The sequence below is a fragment of the Eleginops maclovinus genome, chromosome 3, assembly GCF_036324505.1.
Source record: "Eleginops maclovinus isolate JMC-PN-2008 ecotype Puerto Natales chromosome 3, JC_Emac_rtc_rv5, whole genome shotgun sequence".
Taxonomy (NCBI): domain Eukaryota; kingdom Metazoa; phylum Chordata; class Actinopteri; order Perciformes; family Eleginopidae; genus Eleginops; species Eleginops maclovinus.
The window spans coordinates 20,792,985-20,818,231 of record NC_086351.1 but is presented as its reverse complement, the minus strand read 5'-3'; the positions used below and the strand labels follow the sequence as shown (position 1 = coordinate 20,818,231).

Below are 25,247 nucleotides of genomic sequence, written 5' to 3'. Positions count from 1 at the left end.
TATAATTTCTATGACTGGATGTGGTATCCGACCACAAGCTGTAGAAAAAGAACTGACAGCACCATATTTACGCAATGAGACCGCTGGATCAACTTTCTTTCTCTCTTCCTTAGTGGTATTTAATAAGTTAATGGCTTTCCATGGGTAAGAGAAGACGCATTTTCTTTCCCCTGTAATGTGTTTGGGTTAGGGTTAGTAAATAGATATCACATATTAAACAAAGTTTAGTTAGGTCTTCTGTAACTTTAAGAAACCTATAAGAGGAGAGGCGGTACCGTAGGTTTTGTCCATACAGATAATTTTAAAGCAGTTAAGTAAGTAAGGAAAAAGGAGTGAAGCCTTTGGCATTACGAATAACACACTTGAAACAGCCAAGCAACTGACTGAACCAATAGAGGAGAGGAAGAAAAGTTGGTGAGAACTTGAGGTCTGGCAGTGCCAATCAATAACCATGTTCAATGTTGCAATAGGAGTTGACGCAAACTTTAAAAATATCTAATTGCAATGGAAAAAGATGATCGTCAAAGAAACGTAATGTGCAACAGACCTCTGGGAAGAGGAAATAAGGGCTCTGTTAAGAAAAAATAAATATAAACAACAAAGGAATGTGGATGGTTGGTGAATCATTTGGCATCCGCTCAACAAACACGGTCATCCAGCCCATAATCCATCCCTCCGTCTTCGTCTAAGCAACACGTAAGCCTTTAGTTCCCTGTGTTTGCTCAATCTTTTGTAGGATGTCCGAGGTGTGTATTTTTTGTAAAGTTCTTCGAGGAATTCATCTTAGCAACAAGAAGCAACAGTACCACGTAATTTGTGTTCCAACACACGGCTCTCATCACTTGGAAATGAAATGTGACAGGCCGGAATTCTCTTTCCAGTCCCTTCACACCCTTGTCTCTCCATACAGTTTGACTTTCCAAAGACAATGAACTCTTCTTCCACTTCTTCCCACCATCCGTGGCACGTTCAGACTTTGACAGGGTTCCATCACATTACAAGTATTCAACACGTCGCCTGAACCACCCTCTCTTTTCACACAAGCAAGATCTAGTTCCAGTTCTTTGCTTCGGAAAACTGTAACCCGCCCCCTCCTCATTCCACTGCAGCCCACTGAAGTCAGCTCAGGCTTCCTCACAACAACTAATCTTCCCCTTATGAAGCTTTTCCAGACTTGGAGAAGAATAGGAAATTAAGCCAAGATGAACACAGTTTAGCCAAACTGATCGCCCCTTTCAACGCTTTGGATAAATAAGAGAAACATGGCAAGGCACGGAATCATTTACACGGGCTAACCTGCAGCTGTTGAAAATAGCAACCAGACAGTGAGTTTCTAGGGTTTCAAGGCCTGTCGAGAGATAGTCGAGTGTCCAGACAATTGCTGTGGATATCACGCTCCTCTGTCAGCCAGAGAGTCAAGGGGCAAAGAACGGAAGAAAAGGCCCATTCAAGCAGGCCCTGCTAAAGGAATCAGAGGCACAGACCTGATGAACTCAGCTGGCTATTAGAGGAGTTTCATCCCACTGCAACCAGGTTTTCCATTCATTCCCCTCTTCACACACATCCTGACATTTGGGGAATGCCAGTGACGTTTTGTGTGGGTTGCAAAGTATTTAAAAATGCTGCTTCGTGTTAGAAGAGCTTTACATCCCCTATAATTCCAATAGGTCACCCTCCATGAAAAACAGACACATAGATCCTTGATGATAGGAGATATTGTAAAGTCGTTGAGCACTGTATGTTATGGCAATGATTTACGGCCCATTGTATTCTCTTTGACATTTACAGAAAAATGTGTATTACATTTCAGACATGTCTGGGTTGGTGGCAGGCGAGCTGCTAAGGTCGACCAGTACAGATGGAGAAATACTCCAAGAGTCTCCAATTTTTCATGGCTTGTAGCTGAGGAGATAATTCATGTTATACGAGGCTAAGTGAGTGTCCAAACCCATCGAATTTTACTACAAAATACAATTTGAATTTACCATGCATTTTATGCTATCTAGATCATTTAAGTATGTTGAAAGAATCATTTGAATTGATATTTTGCAATTATCTGGACTCTCGATTAACTTTGTAAAATATAATGTTTGGGGAAAAACTGAATTACTGTCATGGTTACAACAAGAACCTTGAAATTAAGGCTATAAGATAATCGTCATATTTAAAAAAAATAAATAAAAATAATGCTATGACCACTAGAGGGTTTTTCAATTGAATGGAAACACATGTCACTTTAAGGAATATTAATGGAATTTTTGGAGGGCAGACTCAATAAAAATGTACTAAAAATCCTATTTTATAATGTTTAAATGAATTAAAATTACATTAAATAAATGGCTGTAGAACTTAAGCCAGGAGTAGGTCAAGTCAAATAAAACAATCTAAAAAAAAAGCAATTTCTTTTTACATTTTAAAGGAAATCAAAATGTATCATGAATCAGGACCTTAGGGAGTGAACCTCAGCATTGAACAAATGCTACATTTACATAATGTTATTATTATAAGGTTTATACGTTTTTCATAAACACAAGTTATTCATTGGTTTGAACAGGATCGAAACCTGAATACCATCCGTCATATGAGAAGAATGAGTGCCCTGTTAATATGCAACCACCCCATAGGTGACATTTTCTTCTCTCTAACAGGGAAACTGGAGCTGGACCTCTCACTGATGTAATGCTGAAGCCAAAATCAAAGCACATTTTCAGGATGCCAGAGGAGAGGTCACGTCTCATGTAATGAAAACAGATGAAAGAGTCAGGAAAGAAAGTAACCTGGGGTCAGATCCCATTCCTGTAGAGTGGGACAAACCAATCATCTAGCAGTGAGATCATCCATTATAACCATAGGGTCAATTTACCTGAAGAAATACTGTTATTAATGGTCATGTCACTGAAATTATGCATATTCTCCGTGCAATTAAGAGACAAAATACACACTCATACCGCCTCTAGTCATTGCTATTAAAATAAAATCAAATGTTTACATAATATAAAAGTGCACCATTTGAGCGCAGACAGTGCCTCATACAGGGTAAATGATACTTGCTATAAACCAGACAGATGGTTAAGGGTCTTGGCCTAAAGTACAGTGTGCTCTGCCAGAATATGCTCTGCATGTGTCCTGTATTATAGTATTACAATACATTGGCTGGACTCAAATAGGTTATTGAGTATTAGTGTACTATTCATGCATGTGAGATTATTTTTTGACTCAGCTGGACAGCCTTAATGTATTAAACAGTTAAAAAATATGCACAAAAATAAATAAGAATCTTAACTTCTGACTCTGTGACAACTAAGCCTATTGTTTCAGTCTCATTGTACAGAGGAATTTGAATTCTCCCAATGATTTGGTTAATCATGTTCACACTTACAAAGCAAACGGAAGTTATAATGGATTAGTATTTATTATTCTGCAACTTTAACTGTTGAAACTTTGTAGGTTTTGCCTTTTCTAGCTATGATAAATATGTAACAATGGTTTGTGTATACTGTGCTATAATGTATGTCATAAATAGCTCTGGAATTATGGACTGCAGACACATGAAGGAAATGTTTTTTTATGATTTGATGAAATACATTTACACTGTAAACATACTGCGGGGGGGGTTTCTTTTTCTCTTTGAAATTATCTCGAGTTTACCTGTATTATTCCATAGTCACAGGCAACCAGTAATCTTTTATTTCCTATCTCTGATAAAGCCCTTCTCTTGCAGAAGATTTTGTTGACTTTTTACATTTTGGAATCATTTCAATTGATTCCACAGGTCAGACATCCCTTGTGCAGATGGATATCTTCAATTTTTCAGTGTCTAACCTCGTGCCAATTGCTCGACAGGATTACAAGAGTTCACACTGAGAGCTGAGCTGAAAACTGATGCCACTGTCAAAACAGAGACAAACTACTATTTAGCGCTTTCTCACCTCATCCATTATAACTAAGCAGTGAGAAGTTTGGAACTGACAAATATACTGTCTGCCTCATACCATAGTCAGATGTACGCTCCTATCTCAGTGCAGATATGAAAGTGGTGCAATAGGAGAGTGATGAATATGTGACTGTTGACTTAGCTCTTATAGCCAGTGTCCCATGTCAACATGAAGTTGGCCCACTTTTAGACACAGCTTCCACTGGTCTGCTAGACTTTTTAATTGTTGGAATTTCCGAAAAAAGAAGACCAAACTTCCCTGCTAAATAAAAGACAACACATACTTAGTAGATTCCCACATATACGCTATTTCTATCTCCTACAACTTTGATAAAAGTGTTGTCAGGCTAGAAACTAACATCTGGAAAAAATAAGCAAAAATGGACGTCACCAATAAATGACTGACCCAAGCTGTTTGTGCTGATATTAAACTTGAGCTGTATCTGCTCTTATTGGCAATATTCAAACCAAAGAATTTGGCCTCAATCCGGACCTAACCAGCCATTTATTTCTTAGCTGAATAACAAAACATGGCCAACATCTTGTCAAAAATCAGCATTATGCAGGGTTGGGGATTTTGTAATTGTTTTGGTAAGAAAGCAGTTTGTTCAGTTGCACCACTGCTTTCTTCTCCATAATGTCATTGTTGGCGATATCCAGCTTTTCGTCACACATCTGTCGATACACAGTCAAGATCCAACCTCCGAGAGTATGTGTGACTCTCCATTTAATGCGCAAACATACATATGCATTACATATATGCGCTGTATTACATCAAACACACCCGCCTGGCTGCTATGCGACACCGTCCCTGCTGAGGAGTTGGCGACCCTCCTACACTAGCCCTTGCAAAGCCACTGCTAACATGTGCTTTGGCACCCAAGAAATACGCCTCGACATTTCAGGTGTAATAAAGAAATGACATACTTTTATGTCAAATTTCATTCTCTTTGAGGATTTATGGTGTCCCTGTTGCAGTAATTGTGAAGGAAAGATAACATCGTTAAATGAAACAGAGCGTAGCATTTACGTACAGAGTGGTGGAAGAGGCCAAGATTTGCAAGGGTTATTCCATAAGTCAAAGTATTTAACCCAACAACCCCTCCCATTTCAAGGTTTTATGGTTCTACCAGAGTTTTTCAAGGCAGGGAGATACATTTAATCTAGATTATGTTATTACTGTAGAGGAAGCTTTGGCATTTGTTTCCCTTTACGTTTCGGCTCTTAATTTTCTTCTCAACACTTTCGTCAATGTGTTACCATTGGTGTCAATTTGTGTGACATATGCTGGATGAATTCTCTCCTGCACGCTGTTTTAAAACCACCATCCAGAAGTGATTCACTGAGTGTATAATATAAGCTACATGGGATAATCAGCAAGTCGTACTTTCCATGTGGACAGGTGAGATATTACTATTGAGCAGCAAAATGTATCCAGTGGAGACGGTCTTGGGTTAGCAGCCAAAGAGAACTGTACTCTATAATCTTATCCTGTTAAAAGAAGAATCCCATACTGTTGCAACATTCAGCAGATCCAGTAAAGTCAAACTGAAACTACATTATTAAAAATGAATTAAAAAATACATTTGGGGAATTACTTGAAATGTTCCATTTCGTGTTATCCTTTTGAACGTTTTGTCAGAGGATGGTTTGATGAACAGCTCAGGGATGAATACTATTTACCAACTGGAAATAGGGCGGCAATAGCTCAGTCTGCATTGACTTGGCTCGGGAACTAGTATGGTACCTCTTTATGGTGCTCTTGAGAAAGGCTGTATACTGCCCCTAACACTCTCCTAATGCAGAGACTAAATTTCACTGGAGTGAATAATAGCATTTGATTCGAATCCTTCATTTCCATTTCAACTACTATGTCCTTCAAAGCAATAGTCTTCTAAGTGATCATGAAAAAAGGCACATTTTCTGAAGTCTTGTCAATGTTTTTTTTATTCTGTAGGAGGTTAACTGTGAGAAACAGTTTAGGATTTGGGCAATGTAATGGTATTTGTAACACAAGAGTCCTTTGAAGGTAGTTGCAAGAAGCAACAAATCAAATGCTTTAAAAAGAACAACGATCGCCAGACCTCAACTTCACAACTCGTTGTAGAATGTTTAATGTCTCGACAGCTATTGCAGTCCCATTAAGCAACTTTTTTACCAAGCATCTTTTGAAGACATATAAATGCTACAAAATTCAAGTGGGGTTTTCACAGACGCATTATAAGTCCTATGTCACTTTTAATATCCACATCTAAGGCATTTCAACAAAAACAACTATTAAAGAAAAAATGTACATTGAGGCAAGGGAACAGAAAGTCCAAAACTCAATTCTGCATTCCCACCATACATACCATACAATCATTCCATGTGTGATTTTTAGTAGGCCATTTTAAGGGTTTATGTAATGCTGATAAAAAGATGCCAAAATGTTCATATCTGATCTTGCATGACAGCAGGTCAGTTGATGAAGCTGGGACCTGACAACCAGAGTCTTGCTGAAGACAAACATCTCAGAGGTGAGGCGAGGCAGCGACAGAGACTGCCAGGCAGGCTTTAAGGATGACAGCCGTGAGCATGACTAAAAACCTACAGGGATGTGTTTGCAATGATTTCATGGTTGTTTCTTAGAAACACAATTAAAAAAAAAAAGGAATTTCCTCTTAAGAGCCAAATCCAACCACCGTGCACTCCAGCCATGATACAGCACTCCAAGTCATGGAAAGTGACGTTTGAATTAGCAATGGTAACAGGCAATTCATCCAGGTAGACAGCCTTTCAAAACATATGTTTAGTTAAAATACCTTCCATATTCACACAGTAAATGGCAACTTGGATTTATGTAGGGTAAAAGATGATACATGTATTTATTTAACTATGGGATACTGCATTAAAACTTGGATACTGTACCGTTTAGTTTCTGTACCGTTTAGTTTCTAAAACTTCCTCCACCATTAGCTCTAGACTGTGTCCTCAAAGTCCAGGCTGAAATGAATCCCAAATGTTTGCCACGTTCCTGATGAGATCAGTGTAATTCCAAACCATTTCTCTCCCCTTCTACTTCTCCAATGTTTCTGCTGCACAACACAGACTCTTCTGAGCTTCTATCATGGTCTACCAAAGAGCAAAAATGTGGTGAGCAAAGACATCAGTAAAAGTCTTGAATAAGTGGCTGTTTCTTTGTCATGGGTTTGAGAAAGTCATCACAGTTCAATAATCATGTGCAGATTTATGTTGCAGAAGGGAATTCAATTGTTGTACTTGTTCTTGATTCTTATGAATCTAAATGACCCACACACTTTAAGTGCAACATTGTGTGTGGGCCTGACGGGGTGATGTCACAGTTCAGAAGCCCCTAATCTGCGAGGCGGGAACATTTCAACTTCCAGCATGTGCCACTTCAGAGGTGGCCAAGACAACTTCAGCTGATGCCTTTCATTAGGCCTTCATAACCTCCTGCTGCTCAAACTCTGATTTAATCTAAATTCAGCCTTACAAAACCAAATTAAGATTATATCACTGTGTAGCAATTCCTAAACTTTGGTCCTTTCCTTTGGTCCTATCATTTCCTTTCCCACTTTGTTTAAGCTGAATGCCACAATTTCAGAGTTGACTGTAGTGTTAGTGAGATCACATGATCGGGACATGATGATGCAATGGGTGTAACAGAACGCAAGAATCAAGGTTAGTATCTACATCGTTTTTTAGGTCACATTTGGTAGATTTCAGGTAGAATGGGTAAAACAGAGAAACTGGACTTGATCCCAGGAATAGGGTGGATGTGAGGTGACCTTGACCTTTGAGGACTACAATCGAATCAGTTCATTATTGACTCAAAGTTAGTATTTGTACCAAATATAAAATGCAACAAAACTCCATCCCATTGAGACATAGTTTTTCAAAGAATGGGATGTAAAGTACAAAGTTGTGGGCTCAATGCTAACATGCTCAAAATGATAATGCTTATAATGTTAAGCATGAAATATGTCCTATGTCAAAGATGCAAGCAGGTGCTGCTCAGATGGTCCAATTTTAGACCTACAATGGACATTTTAAAAAGATGACCATATTACTTGCAATATTTTACTTTATTTAGTTTTTATAAAATGTATTTTTATGCTGTATATATTGTCAGCAAATCCAAATAAGTTAAGTTGCAGCCAATTCACAACATGAGTCAGCAGTTCTTAGATGGATTTTGTCTTTAGTGTGCAAGCAGTAAGACTTGTGGCCTTCAGTAAAAATGGCAGATAAGATAAAAAGCATCTGGTCATTACCCTATCTCTAGGGAGTTGTGGAATGCTTGTCTTATTCTTCAGTGCCTGACAGACAGCTGTAGTAGCTGAGGCGCTGACCCTTGACTTTTAACCAGGATTTCACTAATGGGCTCCAAATGATCATCCATCTCCATCAGCATGATGGATTGTTTTGTGTCAATTACCACGAGAGCTCCTTAAATAAGTGGACTCTTACTTTGAAAGGGTCTATTAACAGTTTATTTAAACACTCTGTAGCAGAGGTATGGTGACACTGGACACGATTGAACTAAACCTAATTCCTTTCCTGCAATAATTGGTATCATTTTTCTGCTACGAAACATTACTACTGTACTGTTCAGTCGTCAAACAAAGTACACAAGCCACGTTTAGGGTGAAAACAGAAACAAGCTGTGTGATGAAGACAGACCAACTTTCTCTGCGAAACACTGTGTCCGCTCATGAGCTGACAAACCAATAAATGTAAGCATGTCCGCTAATCTTCTGATGATGTGAATGTGTCCCTTTTTCTAGCTTTCCTTTCTGCCTATGCCCAGTCCAAAGATCAGAGAATCAGCCGTGTTTTGACACTTAATAGAGCTTGACCTTTGGCCTTTGGTACAGAGCCTGGTGTCGGAGTGTTTAGTCTTCACGAAGCAGATTAGCTGGCAACGTCAGGCACGACAAGGAGAGGCTGCTGCCTCCACACAGAAAGTCTTTATACCTGAGAGCCGGTGATTAGCCAGTGAGAGCTAATCTGCTGCTATGGTGGTCTGACTGGAGGACGTGCATACACACACACACACACGCACACACACACACACACACACACACACACACACACACCTGTGATATATTAAAGCCACTTGTAGAGGATGCTTGTGAGTTTAATGCCCTGTGCATTTGATTTACATAGAAACTGAATAATACACACATAGTAGAAATGAAAGACATTGACGCTGACCCCTCAAGATTATATAAATTGTAGCAGGAGCTATTAACAGTTTGAAAACACATTTTGATTTGCTGATTGTGTTACAACAAAGTCAGGGGATAACTAATCCCATCGGCAGGGTAGATATCTGCAAGGTTTTATAAAATAATCCATCCAAAAGTTGTCAGGCATTTTAATGAAAAACAAAATCATCAACATCGCCCAAGAGGATCACGAAAGTGTGTAAGATTTATCCTCTGAGAGCCATGAATATCTGTAAATTGTATGGCAATCCTACCAATAGTTGTAAGATATAGCCCAAATAGGTAACAGACAAACTGACAAAGCCTTCCCTAGAGCCATCTCAGTACCATGGCTTGGACTAAAAGACAACATGAATATGCAGTAAATGCAGAGACTGTATATGTGATGTTCTCAGCTTGTCCCCTTGTATTGTGATCAGAGAGGAAGTGCCGCGCTAAAACCCCACATCTGTCAAAGATAGTCAGCTGTGTATCCGCTGTACTCCACTAAATTACCCCCTGATGCACCTTTCCAATAGACGTCCAAGTCTCAACTCTGGGGCCTCTGGCAGCAGGTTTTGGCCCACTGTGCTGTGAGATTGAGGAAGAGTATACAATGACTCCTCCAGCCTGCTCTGTGTGAGAGGTAGGGACACATGCTAGGAATATTTTCCACATAGTTCTGCAAGGATGGGGAAATGGAGAGCTGTTCGAACAGCGTTACAGAGTTATGTGCATGGGAGAACCTGGGTTCCCATTTGAAATATACCCATGTTAGCCATATGTTGTGGAATTACTTCTAGTACATCAAGAAAGCATGCATGGTGTTGGCGTTCACCAGACGTTCTTCTGCTTGGTCCATTCTAGCTTTTTTTTTTTAAATGGCGGTCTTTGTGGACTGTAGGAATTGAAAACCGAGGAAAAGCGAAATGACGGAAATTACATTTGTCTTTTTAGCGGCGCAATCACAGCCCTTACGGCTGCGTCACCTCGACGCAAGGTTACAAATTTTGGGAGGTGCACGCAACGACGCAAGTCCATAAGGTACCGTGCGTTACGTCGACGTTGAACCATGTATCGGCCTTAAATGTTCACGGCTGCGTCCACACGTTTGCGTGGTCGTTGCGTTACGTCGAGGTTGAACCATAAATCGGCCTTTAGAGCAGCAGAAGATAAAAGAATGGCTATGCTTATTGGACACATTTGTGGATTTTGAATACATTTCTTATAGATACCCGCTAGTTTGACAAATGTTCCTGATTCATAGACCTGTCCTTGATTGCCAGCAGTGTCATAATGATCCTAGGTAGCCACAATAGGTAGTGCCAACCTATTATGTTTTTGACATTGTCTTGATCATATGTCGAACAAATTAAAAGGGGCCCTATTGTTTCCCTTTCCTATGGTGTGTTATATAGGTCTGGCATTTAAATGGTGTGCAAAGGCTAAAACCAGTTGATCACAAGAGAGCTGGCCAGCTAACCAATCAGAGCAGACTGGGCTCTGGTTTCAGACAGAGGGTGAAAAGAAGTGCTGCAGCACAGGCAGTATGAGAAAAACGTACCATTAAAGCATGTAAACATGTCCCAGTAGAGGCACAAATGCAGATATGACCCTGAAAATGAGAATGTTAGGACCCCTTTAGCAATCAGGCCATTCTCAGGGGTGAAAAAGTAAGTAAAGTAAGAAATACTACAGCCTACAACTAGTGTTTTATAGGTCAAAGTTCTGTTTTCAAAACATTACCCCAATTAATGTATCAAATATTAAAAAAGTATGCCTTTTATTGGACATTTTGAGAAACATCATGATGTTTTATTTAAACCACCCATGCTAGAATGTTTCTTATTGTAGTATCCATCCATTCATCTCTAGCTGAAGTCCCTAAAGTCTAACATCTATAGGTTGCTTTGGGGTTTGCTGGCTAATAAGTATGGTTTTAGGTCCTTAAAGGACTTGGGGATGATAGCTAACAGCAGTAAGTGAGCGTAAAACATGCTACGGACGTTTGACAAGGGTGGTCTCACCCGTGTCAGTCTTAAAACCAAACCATTGCAACCACATGAGTAATGTTAAATGCAGAGCCAAGTAAAACAGAGTGCGTCCCTGAATGCATTACAGGGAATGAAAGCTCAATCGACTCAATATCTATTAGTCGGTGCTTAGGGAGTGTTGCTGTCAGATAGTGAGAGACTTAGACCTGACAGACATACATGAGGGAAAACAGACACTAGCAGAAGGTGTGCTTGCATTTGTGTGTGAAATGGAGAGTTGAAGTGTGTTTACAGTAGACGAGAAGAGGAAACTAAAGCACACCTGTCTGCTCGGAGCAGAGCCAGACCCACTCAAGGTGAACGCTAAACTGATTTCTACAGCTTACAGCGGTTTGCCTCGAGTGGAGCTGTATAACCAAACTCCAGCTGAAAGAGCTACCGCAACCTTCAAATGTGGTTCTGATTTGATAACATGAAAAAAGGAAATCCAATATAACATATGCATGCTTAAAGGGACCTTGAGAGATTCATTTCAATTGCTTTGTGCAGCTTTAGTATATATTCTTAAGACTTTTGTGTTTGCCAATTAACTGAAGCTCAGCGTAAAATAACACATGAAAGTTCAAATTTATAAATCTTCAATCTATAAAAACAAAACAAAAAGTCTGCTGTTTATATATCAATGTAATTATTTTATAGCAAAAATTGATTTATAAATTAGCCTAGCTAAGGTGGCCATGGTTCACTGAATGCATTCCCTGAAAGTAAAATCTGTGATGCATGGTTGAAGATTTGATCTTGGTTAGCATTATTCTACCTTAAACCAAATAATGTAGTCCATGTGTGAAATTTTTCAGCATCCATACACTCCTTTTGTTTTGACAACTGGGGACAAATAACTAAGAGATTTGTGTCCAATCTGGATGTAAATGCTCTGTGTTAACTCAACTAGCTAGAAATCAGTGAGAATCTCTTGCCCTCTATGGTATTTTTTCGTTATCGATAAACAAACTTTTCCACCTAAAACCTTTTTCAATAGATAAAAACATTAGCATTTTTTTCTCTGTTTGTTTTTGGTGCATGTTTCTTTATCTAACATATATAAAAGTAAGTTGTGATTGCTGCAAACTTGTTGGCAGTCCTTTCCAGAGTACTGCACATGAGAATACGCATCCTGAATCATTGCAATATGAGTGACATAGTACTAATATACAATACGTTACGATATACTGTATTGTCCCGCTACGGAATTTTGTTCTTTTTCCTAATTGAAGATAACGTGTGTATTTGCCTTGTCATTGGGAATGTAGTGGGTTTTTCCTTGGCCCATGCTACACCCTTCCACCAAGTTTCATGAAAATTGAGCCACTAATTTGTACCGTAATTGTGCTGACCGACAGACCAAGAAACAAACCAACAAAACCCCAAAACATAACCATCTGTCAGACAACTCTGTCAACAACTAATATCATAAAACACTTATTACTTTGTGCTGGAAGATTTACTGGGTTGAAAGAGGGATCACCAGTTTCCTTTTTGAAAAAAGATTATTTATATTGCACTTTGTTGGAAATTTCCTTTAATAATTCACTATAATTCAAAGTTGTGAGCGTCTTACCTCGGTCTCCTAAATATGAGACCATATTGCTGGCAGGCTAGGCCCACAGTGGGGGTGTAAATGACGGGCATGAACTTCTCGATGTCTGACGTTAGCACCCGGTAGAAGAGTTTCTCGTTGCGGTCCTGGAGCCCCATCAGAAACACATATCTGGGAATGACAGGGAGGAAAACACAGCGTGTTATCTTTAACATCTTGAGGACTCAAACCTGCGGAACTGTGGAGAGGGGTTTATCTAAGTCAGATGTTGAGTCCTGCTTGTTTATGTGAGATTAAAGGAACTGCCAAGACATACTTTAAAGATAATTTATCTTAGAAAAGAAAGAGAAGCAAAGATTAAGATTGGAGTCACAAGAAAATGTCCATGCATCCTAAAACCCAGCGAAAGCAGTGGAGTAACAAAAGATAAACAAAAAGCAGAAAGAAGCTGCTCACATATGAAACAATCACTTAAAAATGCCTGTGTTTGCTTTTGTTCACAATGGTTGGAAAAAGACAAAGAATAGAAATCAGCCCTTCGGGTATCCTACACATGCTCTTTGTTCTGTAGATTGACCGGGAACAGAGGGTTTGCATTTAACCAAAATTAAACAGGGCTCGCCAGAAAGGGCTCTTTTCCTAATCACCGAAGTTTCCATAAGGCCAAGAGCACAAGGTGCCTCTTGTTGAGTGGATAAAAGGCCTGCACGCCCTCCCTGCTATACGTTAGGCCACAGCAGCTGCAATACACCGTGGTGACAGTTGCTCTTGAGCAGTACTGTTTTCATATCGATGGACCAAATTAGCTTCTGCCAAATGCAATTTATCACATGGAAGGGTTTTGTATGTTTTACTGTATGGAGTTGAAATAAAGGAAGCCATAGATTGATTATCTGCCATGGGTTCAAGTGTATACCTGATCCTAATGTTTAATTGTGACGGTACATTTTTTTACTTCATCTTAACTCAAGGTCTGCTTGATAACGTTTTTCAAAGGTTTTAACCACTTTTCAAACTCCTGGGCTGATCGATTTCACTGAGTTGTCATGGAGATTACAATTGTGCTATCTCAATGAAACCAAGCAAACGCCATCCAATCAGGAGGTCACTGAAAGGTAGCGGAACATTTAGTAACAATTAACGGTTATAATAATCCTCATGTGTGCAGTGTTATTCTATCTGGCAATTCCTTATAATTCAGAAAATGGGGTCAACAGTCAACTTTTTGTATATCTGGACAAAGGTTGAAGTGTCATAGTCATTTTTCAAGACAAAGGGCCGAACAGCATCTCAAATGTGAGCACTTGCTATTTTTACTTGTCCTACATTAGAATAAACTAAATTCTTTGAGGTGTAAAGCAGTCAATATAGACTGAATGAGATTGTGAAGGATATTTTTTTGACATTATATGGACAAAATAGAATAAATATTTGAGAAAGTGTTTTTTGTTAGTTGCAGCTCTAGCTGAGATATGGATTAGTTCCTAGTATACGTGGGATAATACTTTATTGTCAGATCGAGTCTGACATTTTTTTTTGCATCACAGCATCTCCATTTGCAACATCAAAAAGGACAAATATGCAACATAAGAAACAAGGAAATGGACATTCAACATAACATTACAATCCCTGAAGAGAAACATGCTCAAGACCCTCCAACGTACATTTTATCTGGGATTAAACCCTGCATTTCTTTTCAGGACTCAACTCAAGCTTATTTTCACAGATTTTGGAAAACTCCCTTCAAAAGCAACAAACTTTAGGAATTCTTAATAAAAGTATATCTGCTTTTCAGGGGCAGTGAAAAGTAAACTCTTGCTATTATTAAATACAGTAGGTGACAAGCTTATTTGAAAAAAAAAAAGTACAAAAAAGAAGTTTGAGTTCTTAAGCAGCTTGACTTGCTCCTCACTGACACTTTGGTTGCTATGACTCAGCAAACCAAACTATAATTAAATCCCACATATAATCCTAACATATGACTGCAGTGTGCTGTTGTTTGATGTTTTGCTGGCAGACATTAAGGAAGGTTTCTTAACCTTAATAGGCGTGCTGAGTGAGTGCTACACACACCCAGGAAACAGGAATATTTACAGTACACAAGGATCCATGCTGACTGAGTGCAGTGTTTCCTTTAAAGTCCAGCCGCTGAAGCAGCCAGGACATAATCTATCTCTTTCGTAATCTATTTTAGCATGAGTGATCAAACGCTCATTCTTAGCCAGTTTTCAAATACATTACTGGATATGGTTTCCGTTTGCTGTTACATTTAATATACTGCAGTATTTCAGTTGGCAAAGTCTTTGAACATCCATTTCCTCTGCTGACGACACAGTCACAGTAGGTACTCGAGTCACTCCATCATCTAAAATCATAAACCTTCTTGCGGTGCTGTTTTCCTTCGCAATAATTTCCCACAATAACTAGAAAACACGTCAAATTCCACTGGAAAAGTTAAACTATCTGATTAAAATAGAACAGGGTCGTGGTAGTAAAGAAAAAAACTACAACGTCCAGCAGTAAATACCAAAGAAATATTTGGAGAAGGGGAACAGACTGTAAGTAAACACAGTGGGCTTGAGCAACTGCAGGCAAATAGCAATCCTTAATCCACGGGAAGAAAGCCCAAAGCTGGAACACTGGAGACAGATTGTCAGTGACATTGATAGGGCATGGGAATGGCGTTTAAAATGCATGTTGATGCTGTGACGTCGCTATGGTAGAAAATGAGGTGGGATTTAAGAAGCGGTCTAGTTCCTGTTGACCCAAAATCCCCTCTCTCAAGCAACTCGCTCATCATTGACATTAGGAGTGACAGCTGATGGAACGGTTGACTGGAATAAGAAGCAGTTCACACACAGATAATATTCAGCACTTTGCATATAATTGGAAACAGTCAGATAGGCTATGACTTCAGTTTGATGCCTGATTTGATAAAGGAATCCAGACGGAAATGTTAGCATGAGGTGGATTCATGACATAATGCTAACACTCCTATTACTCCTACGTGTCTAATGAAGCATGCAAAACTGAACTGAAGTTTTCCTTTGGTCGCTGTGGAGGTTATAAAAACACAGGGAGAACAGGGAGGAGATGGAGAAATGGGGGGAAAAGTGTGGATTTGATCCGTAAGATATATTGTGTTAGGAGATGGATGTAGATCTCTGAAGGCTGATCGCTAATCTTCCTCGCATGTTTCGAAGACTTCCAGATGTAAAGGATCTCTCACTGTGCACAGAAGCAGGGGGAGACCTCTCTGGAATCTATTGAGATTCAACTTTACTGATTTGAAGCTGATAAAAAGGGACTACCTTATGGTATTAAGTATAGGTTTTGCTCTGTGAGTAAGCCTCACCTGTCCAAGTCATCCCTCTTCATTTCGTAGTTCTTGAGCGACCGGAGCAGCTGGACGTCCTGGCTGTTGAAGCATGGAGGCAGCAGGCCATGGATCCCCAGCTGGAGACGCTCCTCCAGGGAGAAAGCCAAGCCCTGTGAACACAAAAAAAAACACCTCCATTATCCTCCACAATCTAAAAACAAAAACAATGGCATGAAGAGTAGGAAAACTAACTATTGGTTGTTAAATGCGCTCCTCCATTGTCATCTTTAGTGACCCAGCATTTTTCATTAACCTTTAGGAATTTGGTTCTCCATAAATGACTCGTTGGTACAAAACCTAGGGCATCCTCAATGTAAAAAATTGAAGGTAAGTACCATATCTTGCAGTATTTTAAATGACCAGCAGGGGCTATTCCCCTGGTTGAAAATAAAAGTCATAATATTATAGAAGTCTATAAGAAAATTACCCAGCTGATTTATTGCCTCAGTAGACATTTTCCTAGTGATTAAATGGTCTCAAGGGGTAGTTTTAAGACGTATACCAAATATGCCCATTTTGTAAATTATGGTCACAGTTACAGTAAACTGGAAGATAAAGCAGGCTATGCTTTAGGGCCATGATCCCTTTTAATGACAAGTCACTAACATGGTGTTTTCCAGTCTGGGAACCTTTTGTGTTCAGATCTTACAGTACAACTTTAAACACTTTCACCATGTCTTTTCAGTTTATGCAAGTTAATTGCAACATTTTCACTGCTGGTTAATTGTTCGATCTATGGTGAATTGAAAGTGAAATGAAGCCGGATTTTATGTCCTTTCACTGAATTATGCAAGAAAAAACTTGATCCCAAAATTGTGCTCATTCATTTAGATGTAAAGTTATTTTCTGATAATATAAGCCAAATAACTTCTATGAGTTTGACGATATGAGAGGGGTCTCAATCTTATAATTATTAAATTATCATTCAAAAAGCAAATAGGTGTATTTCCTCTTGAATCTGATTTAAAGAGTAACATAATCACATGGACTTTTTATTGTCAATTTGTTTGTACCTTAGCACCAAGAAGAATATAGTTTTGACCATGATTAAACAAAATCTCCCTCTTTGTAAAGCAATCCTAATCATGATGGATGGTGGTTGCACTCCTGGTATTTACCCTCTTTGACAACTCTGCTTGAACTTTGAACAATTACATATTGAGGAAAACATTCACCAATCATCTTTGTTCAAACATTCCTGAGTGATGAGAGAGGTTGAGTGTCAAACTCTTCCTCTGTCGGGGGTGTTTGCTATCAGAGGGTCTCCCTCTCAACCAGTCTGTTTTCAGAGGGACTGCTGCTGGCTCACACTCTGCTGCGATGTTAACTTTCACCAAAACACATCCGCAAAAACACACAACAAGGTCAAGGCTAGTAACCTGCTTCACCTTGACCTTAACTTAGGCTTTCATCCTAACTTGCCCCTGACCTCTGAGCAAGAACATTGAAAAACATGCACACGTTGAGTGTCTAGGCTTACCTCTGACTTGATCTCAGGAGAGGAGTCATTTGTTGATCGGAAAGAGATTGAGGTACTTCAGCTACCAATCAAAGGAGGAAATGTGTCCCTAAATCACCCACAACAAGCCCAGTTCTAAAATGGGAACAGCATTCTCTACTATTCTCCTCAAGTGAGGCATGTTACAGTACACATTTTTGATTTGGAGTCCTTAAAAGACCAGCAACCTTCGGCTCAACTTGCCATCTACTGTTTCTAACTGCTAACACCAAAACAAAGCTGCAGTAGAGTCTCTGATTTGGACCTAGGCCTAATCCATGAATGCTTACCCTGGTCACCACAGTTTACAGCCTGTCCAAGCCACCAGCACTTTCTGTGTATCTGGTCGTGTTACAGCAGTTCTGAGGTTGTAAAAATGTAAAAATGTGCTTGATCACACGAAATAGGCTGTTTATGGGAAGTAGAAGAGTTTACGGCACAGAATACGGCATTTGGAATAGAATTTGACGTCAGAGGATGCATCAGCCCTGACCACAAAAAAGCCAAATCTCATTAGTCTGAAACTTCTAATTACTGTTTTAGATATCATCTCAGTGGTTTTTTAGGGTAACGACGCTAAAAACGTAGGTATGGGAAAGAAACAAGCAGATATGCATAATTTCCTTTTTAGCAAAACACCTAAAGAAATTGTGTTAACAAACTGTCGACAAGCAGGAAATATTGTATGTCCTTTCATAAGTTTAAACAGAACATGCACACATCAGTTCCCTCAAACAATGTTAGTTGTCAGTACTAAATCATCTGAGCATTACAAAAAACAGGCCATTGGTTATTTCAGACACCGAAGTACGTGTCCCAGGCTCAATGCAGTCTGTACTTAAAGGACCTCAAATAGACAGAAGCAGCTCTGAATTACAACCTTCCCCAATTATCAAAAAAGATTTTCTATTTTTCAGAGAGCCAGCTGCCTACTTCCTACTCTGTGTGCATTCGGGGAAAAGCAGGCCCACGATGCACCACTGCTCTGCTGTCTGCCACAGCTGACCATGGGAGAGAAAGAGAAAGGAGTCTTAAAATACACAAGGCAAACTGAGCTTAATATGAGGCTATAAAACAAGATTTGTTTCTCACACAGGCTCACGCTGCTCTTTCATTAGCTGTGATACACTCAGAGTGGCACGTACTGGAGTCAAAATCTACTTCTTTTACTGTTTTGTTGAGAGAATTGGCTGTTCCTGACGCAACTCAAAACGAAAAACTGAAAGAAGGCCCTCAATAAAACAGTTCACTAGTTTATCATTATAGAAATAGATTGCACGGATCCACAAAATGTATTTAAAGTAAATGTATTGCCAGGGTTCGGTCAAATTTCCTTGAAATGTTGTCAGTTGCTGGATAAAAACTACATGGCAATTTTTCTAATTAGTAACATAGTCCATTATTTTACATTAATGAGAATACTTTTAGATAACTTAAATCACCCATCGAAAATATTACACACCTTATTAAGAAATGGACGCAGCCACAAAAAGGTGAATTCCACAAATATATGTATGCCTTTTTCAATGCAAATAAAATGCACATTGCCTTTGAGCAATTACAAAGCAGTACTGGCACAAACTACTGGTGTACTGCCTATGATTACGGTGGCCAACAGGTGTAAACGCACTCCAACGGCCCAAAACATTCCATTAGGAGGAACGCACTGTAGCTTCAGAAACGATGCAAATATAAAAACAAACATGTGTCAAACATGCAAATGAAGAAACATCTTCACCTACTTGACAACACAACACCAACTTGATGAAGCTTGCACACAAAAACACTGGAAATGAAAAACACTGCAAGAAGCTCAAAACAAAACAGAAACCAGGGGAATCCAATTACTGACGCGAACAGTTAGCCTGGTCAATAATTGCTAGTGTTTTGTCAGTATTTCAAATGACTAGGTTAGCCAGGATAGTTAGCTAGCAGATCTCCAATAATAAAGTATGGATCATCATGTGATCCCTTTTTTTTTAAATAAGGCCAAAAAATGTACTTTTCCAGTGAAAGCATTGGTTATTATGAAAAAAATGGAAAAGGATGCCATACTTTAAACATGTTATCAAAATGTATATCTGTTAATCCGTGTCAATGTAACTATAATTAAAATTCCACATGTTTACCTCCATCAAGTAGGCTTAGCTTTAGGGTGTTTCATTGAACTTGGTGGAAAGATGAAGCTTGGGCCAAGAAGGAATCTATTTAAATGAGTGGAAAAAATGTAAGTATTTAAATAGTGTTTATTTACTTAGTGCCCTTACACAACTTGATACCACCAAGATTAACTTCTTATGTAATAACACAGACATTCATACATAGAGCTCTATAATTAGCTGACACGTTGCTACTTTTTTACTACTTGCCACACTGACAACACTTTAGATTAAGGATTTAGACATACTGTAAAGTTATGAAATCCGCTGTTTGTCTTTTTCTCTGCCTTTTAGTTCCAAAACTAAAAGCTTTCCTCGCCCAATTCTGCAGCTTCACTAAGATTTTTAAGTTCAGTTCATTAAGTCATACCTTATAGAGGGAGGGGAAGGAATATGGCTGGAGGAGGCTCTTTTTTCAGTTTGAAGGCTTGTTGCATTTATATTCAAATTTAAAACATTTGAAAACAAATATGGTCGTTTATCAAAATCCCAAGAGGGTCTGTGACAGACAGTTTTTTTTGTTTGTCAGAAAAGGGTAAATTAATTGATCAATAAATTAACTTCATGTCAGTCTAAAGAAGGAGAAAAAAACAGCTAGTAAGAACGGTTGAAAGGCCCAAGAAAGCGTACTATGCCTCATTAAGAATAATTGCCCTCACAGCTCTGTGAGATCTCAAAGGCTGCCAGTGTCACATGTGAAATGGATACCATCCATAGACTTGGGACCAAACTGACCAATTAACATCTCCCACAAAGAGGCAGACAGCTTGGCCATACAGAGGGGAAACCCTGGCCCGTAGACGGACTTTATGATTGAAGATACGGCTGGTTGGGTCAGGGCCGGGCCCTGGTGATGGAGAGAGAAAAGAGCAGAGGTGGGGGTTTCATGGCGAAAAAGATTAGCGTGCACGGTTCCAAGAATTTGGTTTGGAAAGCGTGGGAACTGTCGACGCCAGTTTTGACGTTTCTTTGACTTTTGACTTGATTGTTGGCTTTGCGACGGCCTTGTCCTCAGCATGTAAATAGAACTGCCAATCTTTTTAATCTCAAGGTCCTGCCTGTTGGACGCTTTCGATCAAACGTGTCCGTCAGGCGGCCTTCTTAAAGGTCTGAAGAAAGGCCATTTTCTCAACATAAGCCGGGGTAAAGACACAGCAGTGGTGACTGAGCTTTCATTTTGTTTTGGAAATGTTAAGACTGCTTCACAACAACAAACAGATGGATAGGGTCAAAACGTTTTGTACTTTTGTACTTAAATCCAAAGAGTGTATAAAGCTTAGTTTTTCAATATTTGTATCAATATCTTAACATATTACAATTAGCTGAGGGAATTTTGGACAACTCATTGTATTCGTCCATTAATAAGAAAATACTTTCAGGCATAAAACAGCCATTGAAAAACATGTGAAATGTTATTAGCACTAAATCTGAATGTGGATGGTATATGAACAAACCTCCTCTGAGAATTTTCATTACAATATAGATAGAAGTAAAGCACGACATTTTGGTGTATGTAAAATTTTGGCATTTAACATTTATTGTGAAATTCTATACATTTTGCAAACACCACATGTGAATAGTGGAAATGTTAGACATCTTTAACTGATATATATTGGCATTAAAAATCCCAAGTTTATAATTGAATAAGTCAATCATTTTCTGTATTGCACATTTTGTTGTCTAAATATGTAAATAAGTCACAGTGAATCAATGTTTTTGTAACTAGGAAGAGTAGCTGTAAATGAGCCAAACATACAGCATGCCAAAAGATGTGTCAGTTATTAACAATCATGAATAGAAGAGCAACATTTTCCTGCACTGTATTTATTTGTTTACATTCTTCGAAACCAAAGTACAGTGTCAAACATACACACTCAACAAACTTCAATCTAAAACACACATAAACACACAAACACACACAAAGCATTCCTGTGTTTGTTTGTCTGAATGCAGGTTTTGAAAGCTTGTCTGCTGTAATGCCTGCTGTCCGTCCCCTCAGGAGCCTGAAACAGGGCTGGGCAGGATAAACCCTAGAGAGCTTCCACATGTCCCAGACCACATCTGAAGTGCCCGCACCCTGTGCCAACACATGTGATGCCCGCAGCCCCATGTTCCAGAAGCCGTGGTAACAACCCAAACCTGTAATCTAGCCACTGGCCAGTGCCCCCCTTTAACCTCGGACTGGTGCCATGCCCACCCCAAAGCCTTCAGCGGAGAGGAAACAGCTAATTAGTTCACCAGATGCACAAACAAGAAAGATAAAAGTACTGGTTCTTTGGATCTGATAAAATGAATTCCAGTGCTTCCCAGGAGGTTCAAAGGGTGGGTCTGTCTCGACATTCAAGCGTAACGTTTTAGAGATTCAAACACTCTGCCACCTCAACCTTTTCATTTCCATCCACCACAACCACGGCGGAGCCACTCCCTTCATTACAGTGAGGCTTTGTCCGACCTTAGTGCCACTGCTTGGGTTAGTTTGCCCACAGGAGAAGGATCCTTATCACTACATTAACACAGATCTGAAACTTTCTCACACACTTCTGTCCTTTGAAGTTACATACTTCAATTTCTAGAATCTGATGCAACTTCTTGGACCAAGTTCATATTTTCTTTAGCTATTATGTTAATCCATCATTCGATAAGATTGTAAAGCTCACAAACCTATCAGACTAAGTCGGATACATTTTAACATTCCATTTGTTGCAAAAATTGGTAATTGAACACAAAGATTAGTGACCCGGAATTGCAGTGTATCAACTGAATTTATTCTGTAGGGAATAATTGATAGAGCTAGTCCGACATAAGCTAATGTTGGACTACAAAATGATCTACATTTGGCGATCATCCCAGATACCTGTTATGCATTGACTGCAGCATTTTAGCTCTACATTTCCCCAGTTTTCTTTACTTTGTTAGACATCTCATTCAAAAACATTTTTGATCAAACATTTTGGAAGTATTGTGGCTTAGAGTTGTCAAAAATCCTTTAAAGACTTTTTAATGCTTGCGGAAAAAACATTGAAAATCAAACATGTCCAAAAAACGTGCGTAAACATAAAAATGACAATGTTAGATCGTATTTTAAAACGTGCCACAATTTTGGACAGCTTTAGCATGCAAAGACATTACAGGAAACTTCCAGCTGATGTTATACAGCAATGGGTGAACCTGGGACTACTGTGTTTCCTTTGTAGTTATTGAGCAGATAAAGCAATGTGTTACATTACAATGGCAAATCAAAACAATATTGCCCCAAAGCCAAACTGCTATATAATTTGCCTACAATGACCTGATGCAAACAGCGATGTAAGAACAGAAGTTTGGATTGCAGCCTTGTCCAAGTACATATATCATCAAATCATCGAAATATATTTCCCAAAAAATATTGCAAACCCTTTAGCAGCAACTTCTTTTTTTAACAAATATGTGGTTTTGAGATTCACTATAGAGACACTAACTAGATGGACATGGATGTTGTCAATGTGCTGACAAAGAAGAACTGACACCAAAAAACTAAAACCCATAAAAGCCTTCCTAAATTCTGGCTAAATGTTAAAATGATGTAATTCCACAAAAAGCCTGATTAATTCAGATTGTGAAATTCCCAGATAACACTAGCTCTCAGTTTTCCCCCTTTAGCACACAACACCCACTTCAAAATAAAAAGCTGCTCCTTTTTTTTTGTCCTGTGTGTTGTCTGAGCTGCGGCTTCAATGGAAATGGCCTCTAATCCAGGAGAAATAACCCCCATTGAGAGAGACCTGAGCCTAACACTATAGGGAGGCCTTTCTCCCCATTGAGCCTCTCTCAACCGCAGTCGCAGATCAGACACGGAGACAAAAGCCCACAGGCCTTCGACAGGGAGAGGGCTCAAATGTTTGGCACTGCGATACGGCCTGGCAGAGATGTGTGTGGCCACAGAGCACTTCTCTATTCAACGCTGTGTGGGAGAGGGAGGGCTTTCTTTTCACAAGAGGCAGAGACGACAAGAGACGGCCTTCTTGTATGACTTGTTTATCAGTTAAACCACTTGCTAAAAGTGATGTATACCGATAGCCATCTCAACCCTGCTTCCCGTCATTTATCTGCCCTGCATTCATGTTGCATTAGTGCCACTACAGCTTTGTTTTATAATGTGTTTCTGAAAGACTTAATGACTCAGGTCAAGTCAACAATATTTATAGGTCATTTAAACACAAAATGTTTCCTGTTTCATTAAGTGAAAACAGAATAAAGAAAAGGAAAGTAGGCAAACATATTACAGTAAAAACAGGTAAACCGCATCAGTCGCACTTCTAAGCAATAAAGAGGTTTAAAAGTGTGTTAACAGGGGTATTTAATCCTTATATTAAACACAGGAAATAAGAGTTGCCAAGCTGGAAATTCTGAGTCCAAAGTCAAGTTAAGGTTGAGTTAAATAAAGTAAAATGTAATTATAACTCAAGTTAACATTTTTGCACCTTACTTCAGGCCTGTACTGCCAAACCCACAAACTTTATGCAACAAAGTTGTTTGACTTTGTTGACTTGTTGAAAGAATATCTGTTCTCATGAAAATAATTGGATATAAAGTCATTCAAAGTCTTCTCTGCCTTTGAGTGAGATTATAAGCAGGGAATAGAACAGCAGAAGCTATGATGGACCTATGAGCTCCTCCATCCATAGAAAGGTGGTTTAGGACAGTGGTTATCAACCTTTTCAAGTCCCAACTCCGCAGAATATTCGGGTTGGTGTTCGTTGGGTCTAAGGAGATCAATAAACAGACAGAACTTGTCACGGTTTCTCACTCGCTCGCTTTTAGTGGTTGTAAATGGAAATTGTAATGAACCTAAGTCCTAATGTTCAAGGTAAACCCCCGTAAAGTGAAAGGAAATTCGACGAGAGAGAAAGACAGATGCTGTGTCTCAACTCGGATACTAATTCTTAGTACACTGCTATGAAGTACACTTGCGCGATGTCTGTGACCTTTGAGTGGGCAGGGTTAGACTGCCCTCACCGGAAGTGATGATCGCTGCTGCTGGTCAACCTGCTGCAATCCTGCCTTCATTGTAGTAAGTCAAAGTGTCAGGGTACTATATATTCCACTTGGACAGTACAGAGTGGAAAACACTGTGCTGGAATTAAAATGTAAAAAATATAAAAGCTGATTTTGAACTACAACTGTGGGGGGGGGTGTAGCATTTGCGTAACCTTTAACAGTACTGTGGGAAAGTCATCTGCAGTGGTTCAGTTGGCCCACACTGTTGTTACACTATAGACCAGAGTATCTGGATTCACTTCAGCAGTGATGTCAGAGCTCCTCAGACCAACAGCGACCTCGCTGCAGCTGACCAAACACAGAGCAGAGGACTGCAGAGATGTTTCCAATAAACACCGCCATCATCAGATAAATTTACTCCAACCCACTCTTACCGCCACGTGTTCTGCCCACACTGCTACACGACTCCAGAGTCAGTTTGTTTCAGTTGTATGTGCAG

General features: G+C 39.3%; 1 protein-coding gene across 1 annotated transcript in view; it reads right to left on the bottom strand.

Annotated features, from left to right (window-relative positions):
* me1 (malic enzyme 1, NADP(+)-dependent, cytosolic) overlaps window positions 1-25,247 on the bottom strand; it is a 79,241-nt gene that overhangs the window by 30,671 nt on the left and 23,323 nt on the right. Inside the window, exons 2-3 of the mRNA XM_063880358.1 lie at window positions 16,091-16,224; window positions 12,757-12,906 (exon numbers count right to left, since the gene is read on the bottom strand). Coding sequence (XP_063736428.1) covers window positions 12,757-12,906; window positions 16,091-16,224 — 284 coding nt within the window. The remainder of the gene's footprint in view (window positions 1-12,756; window positions 12,907-16,090; window positions 16,225-25,247) is intronic.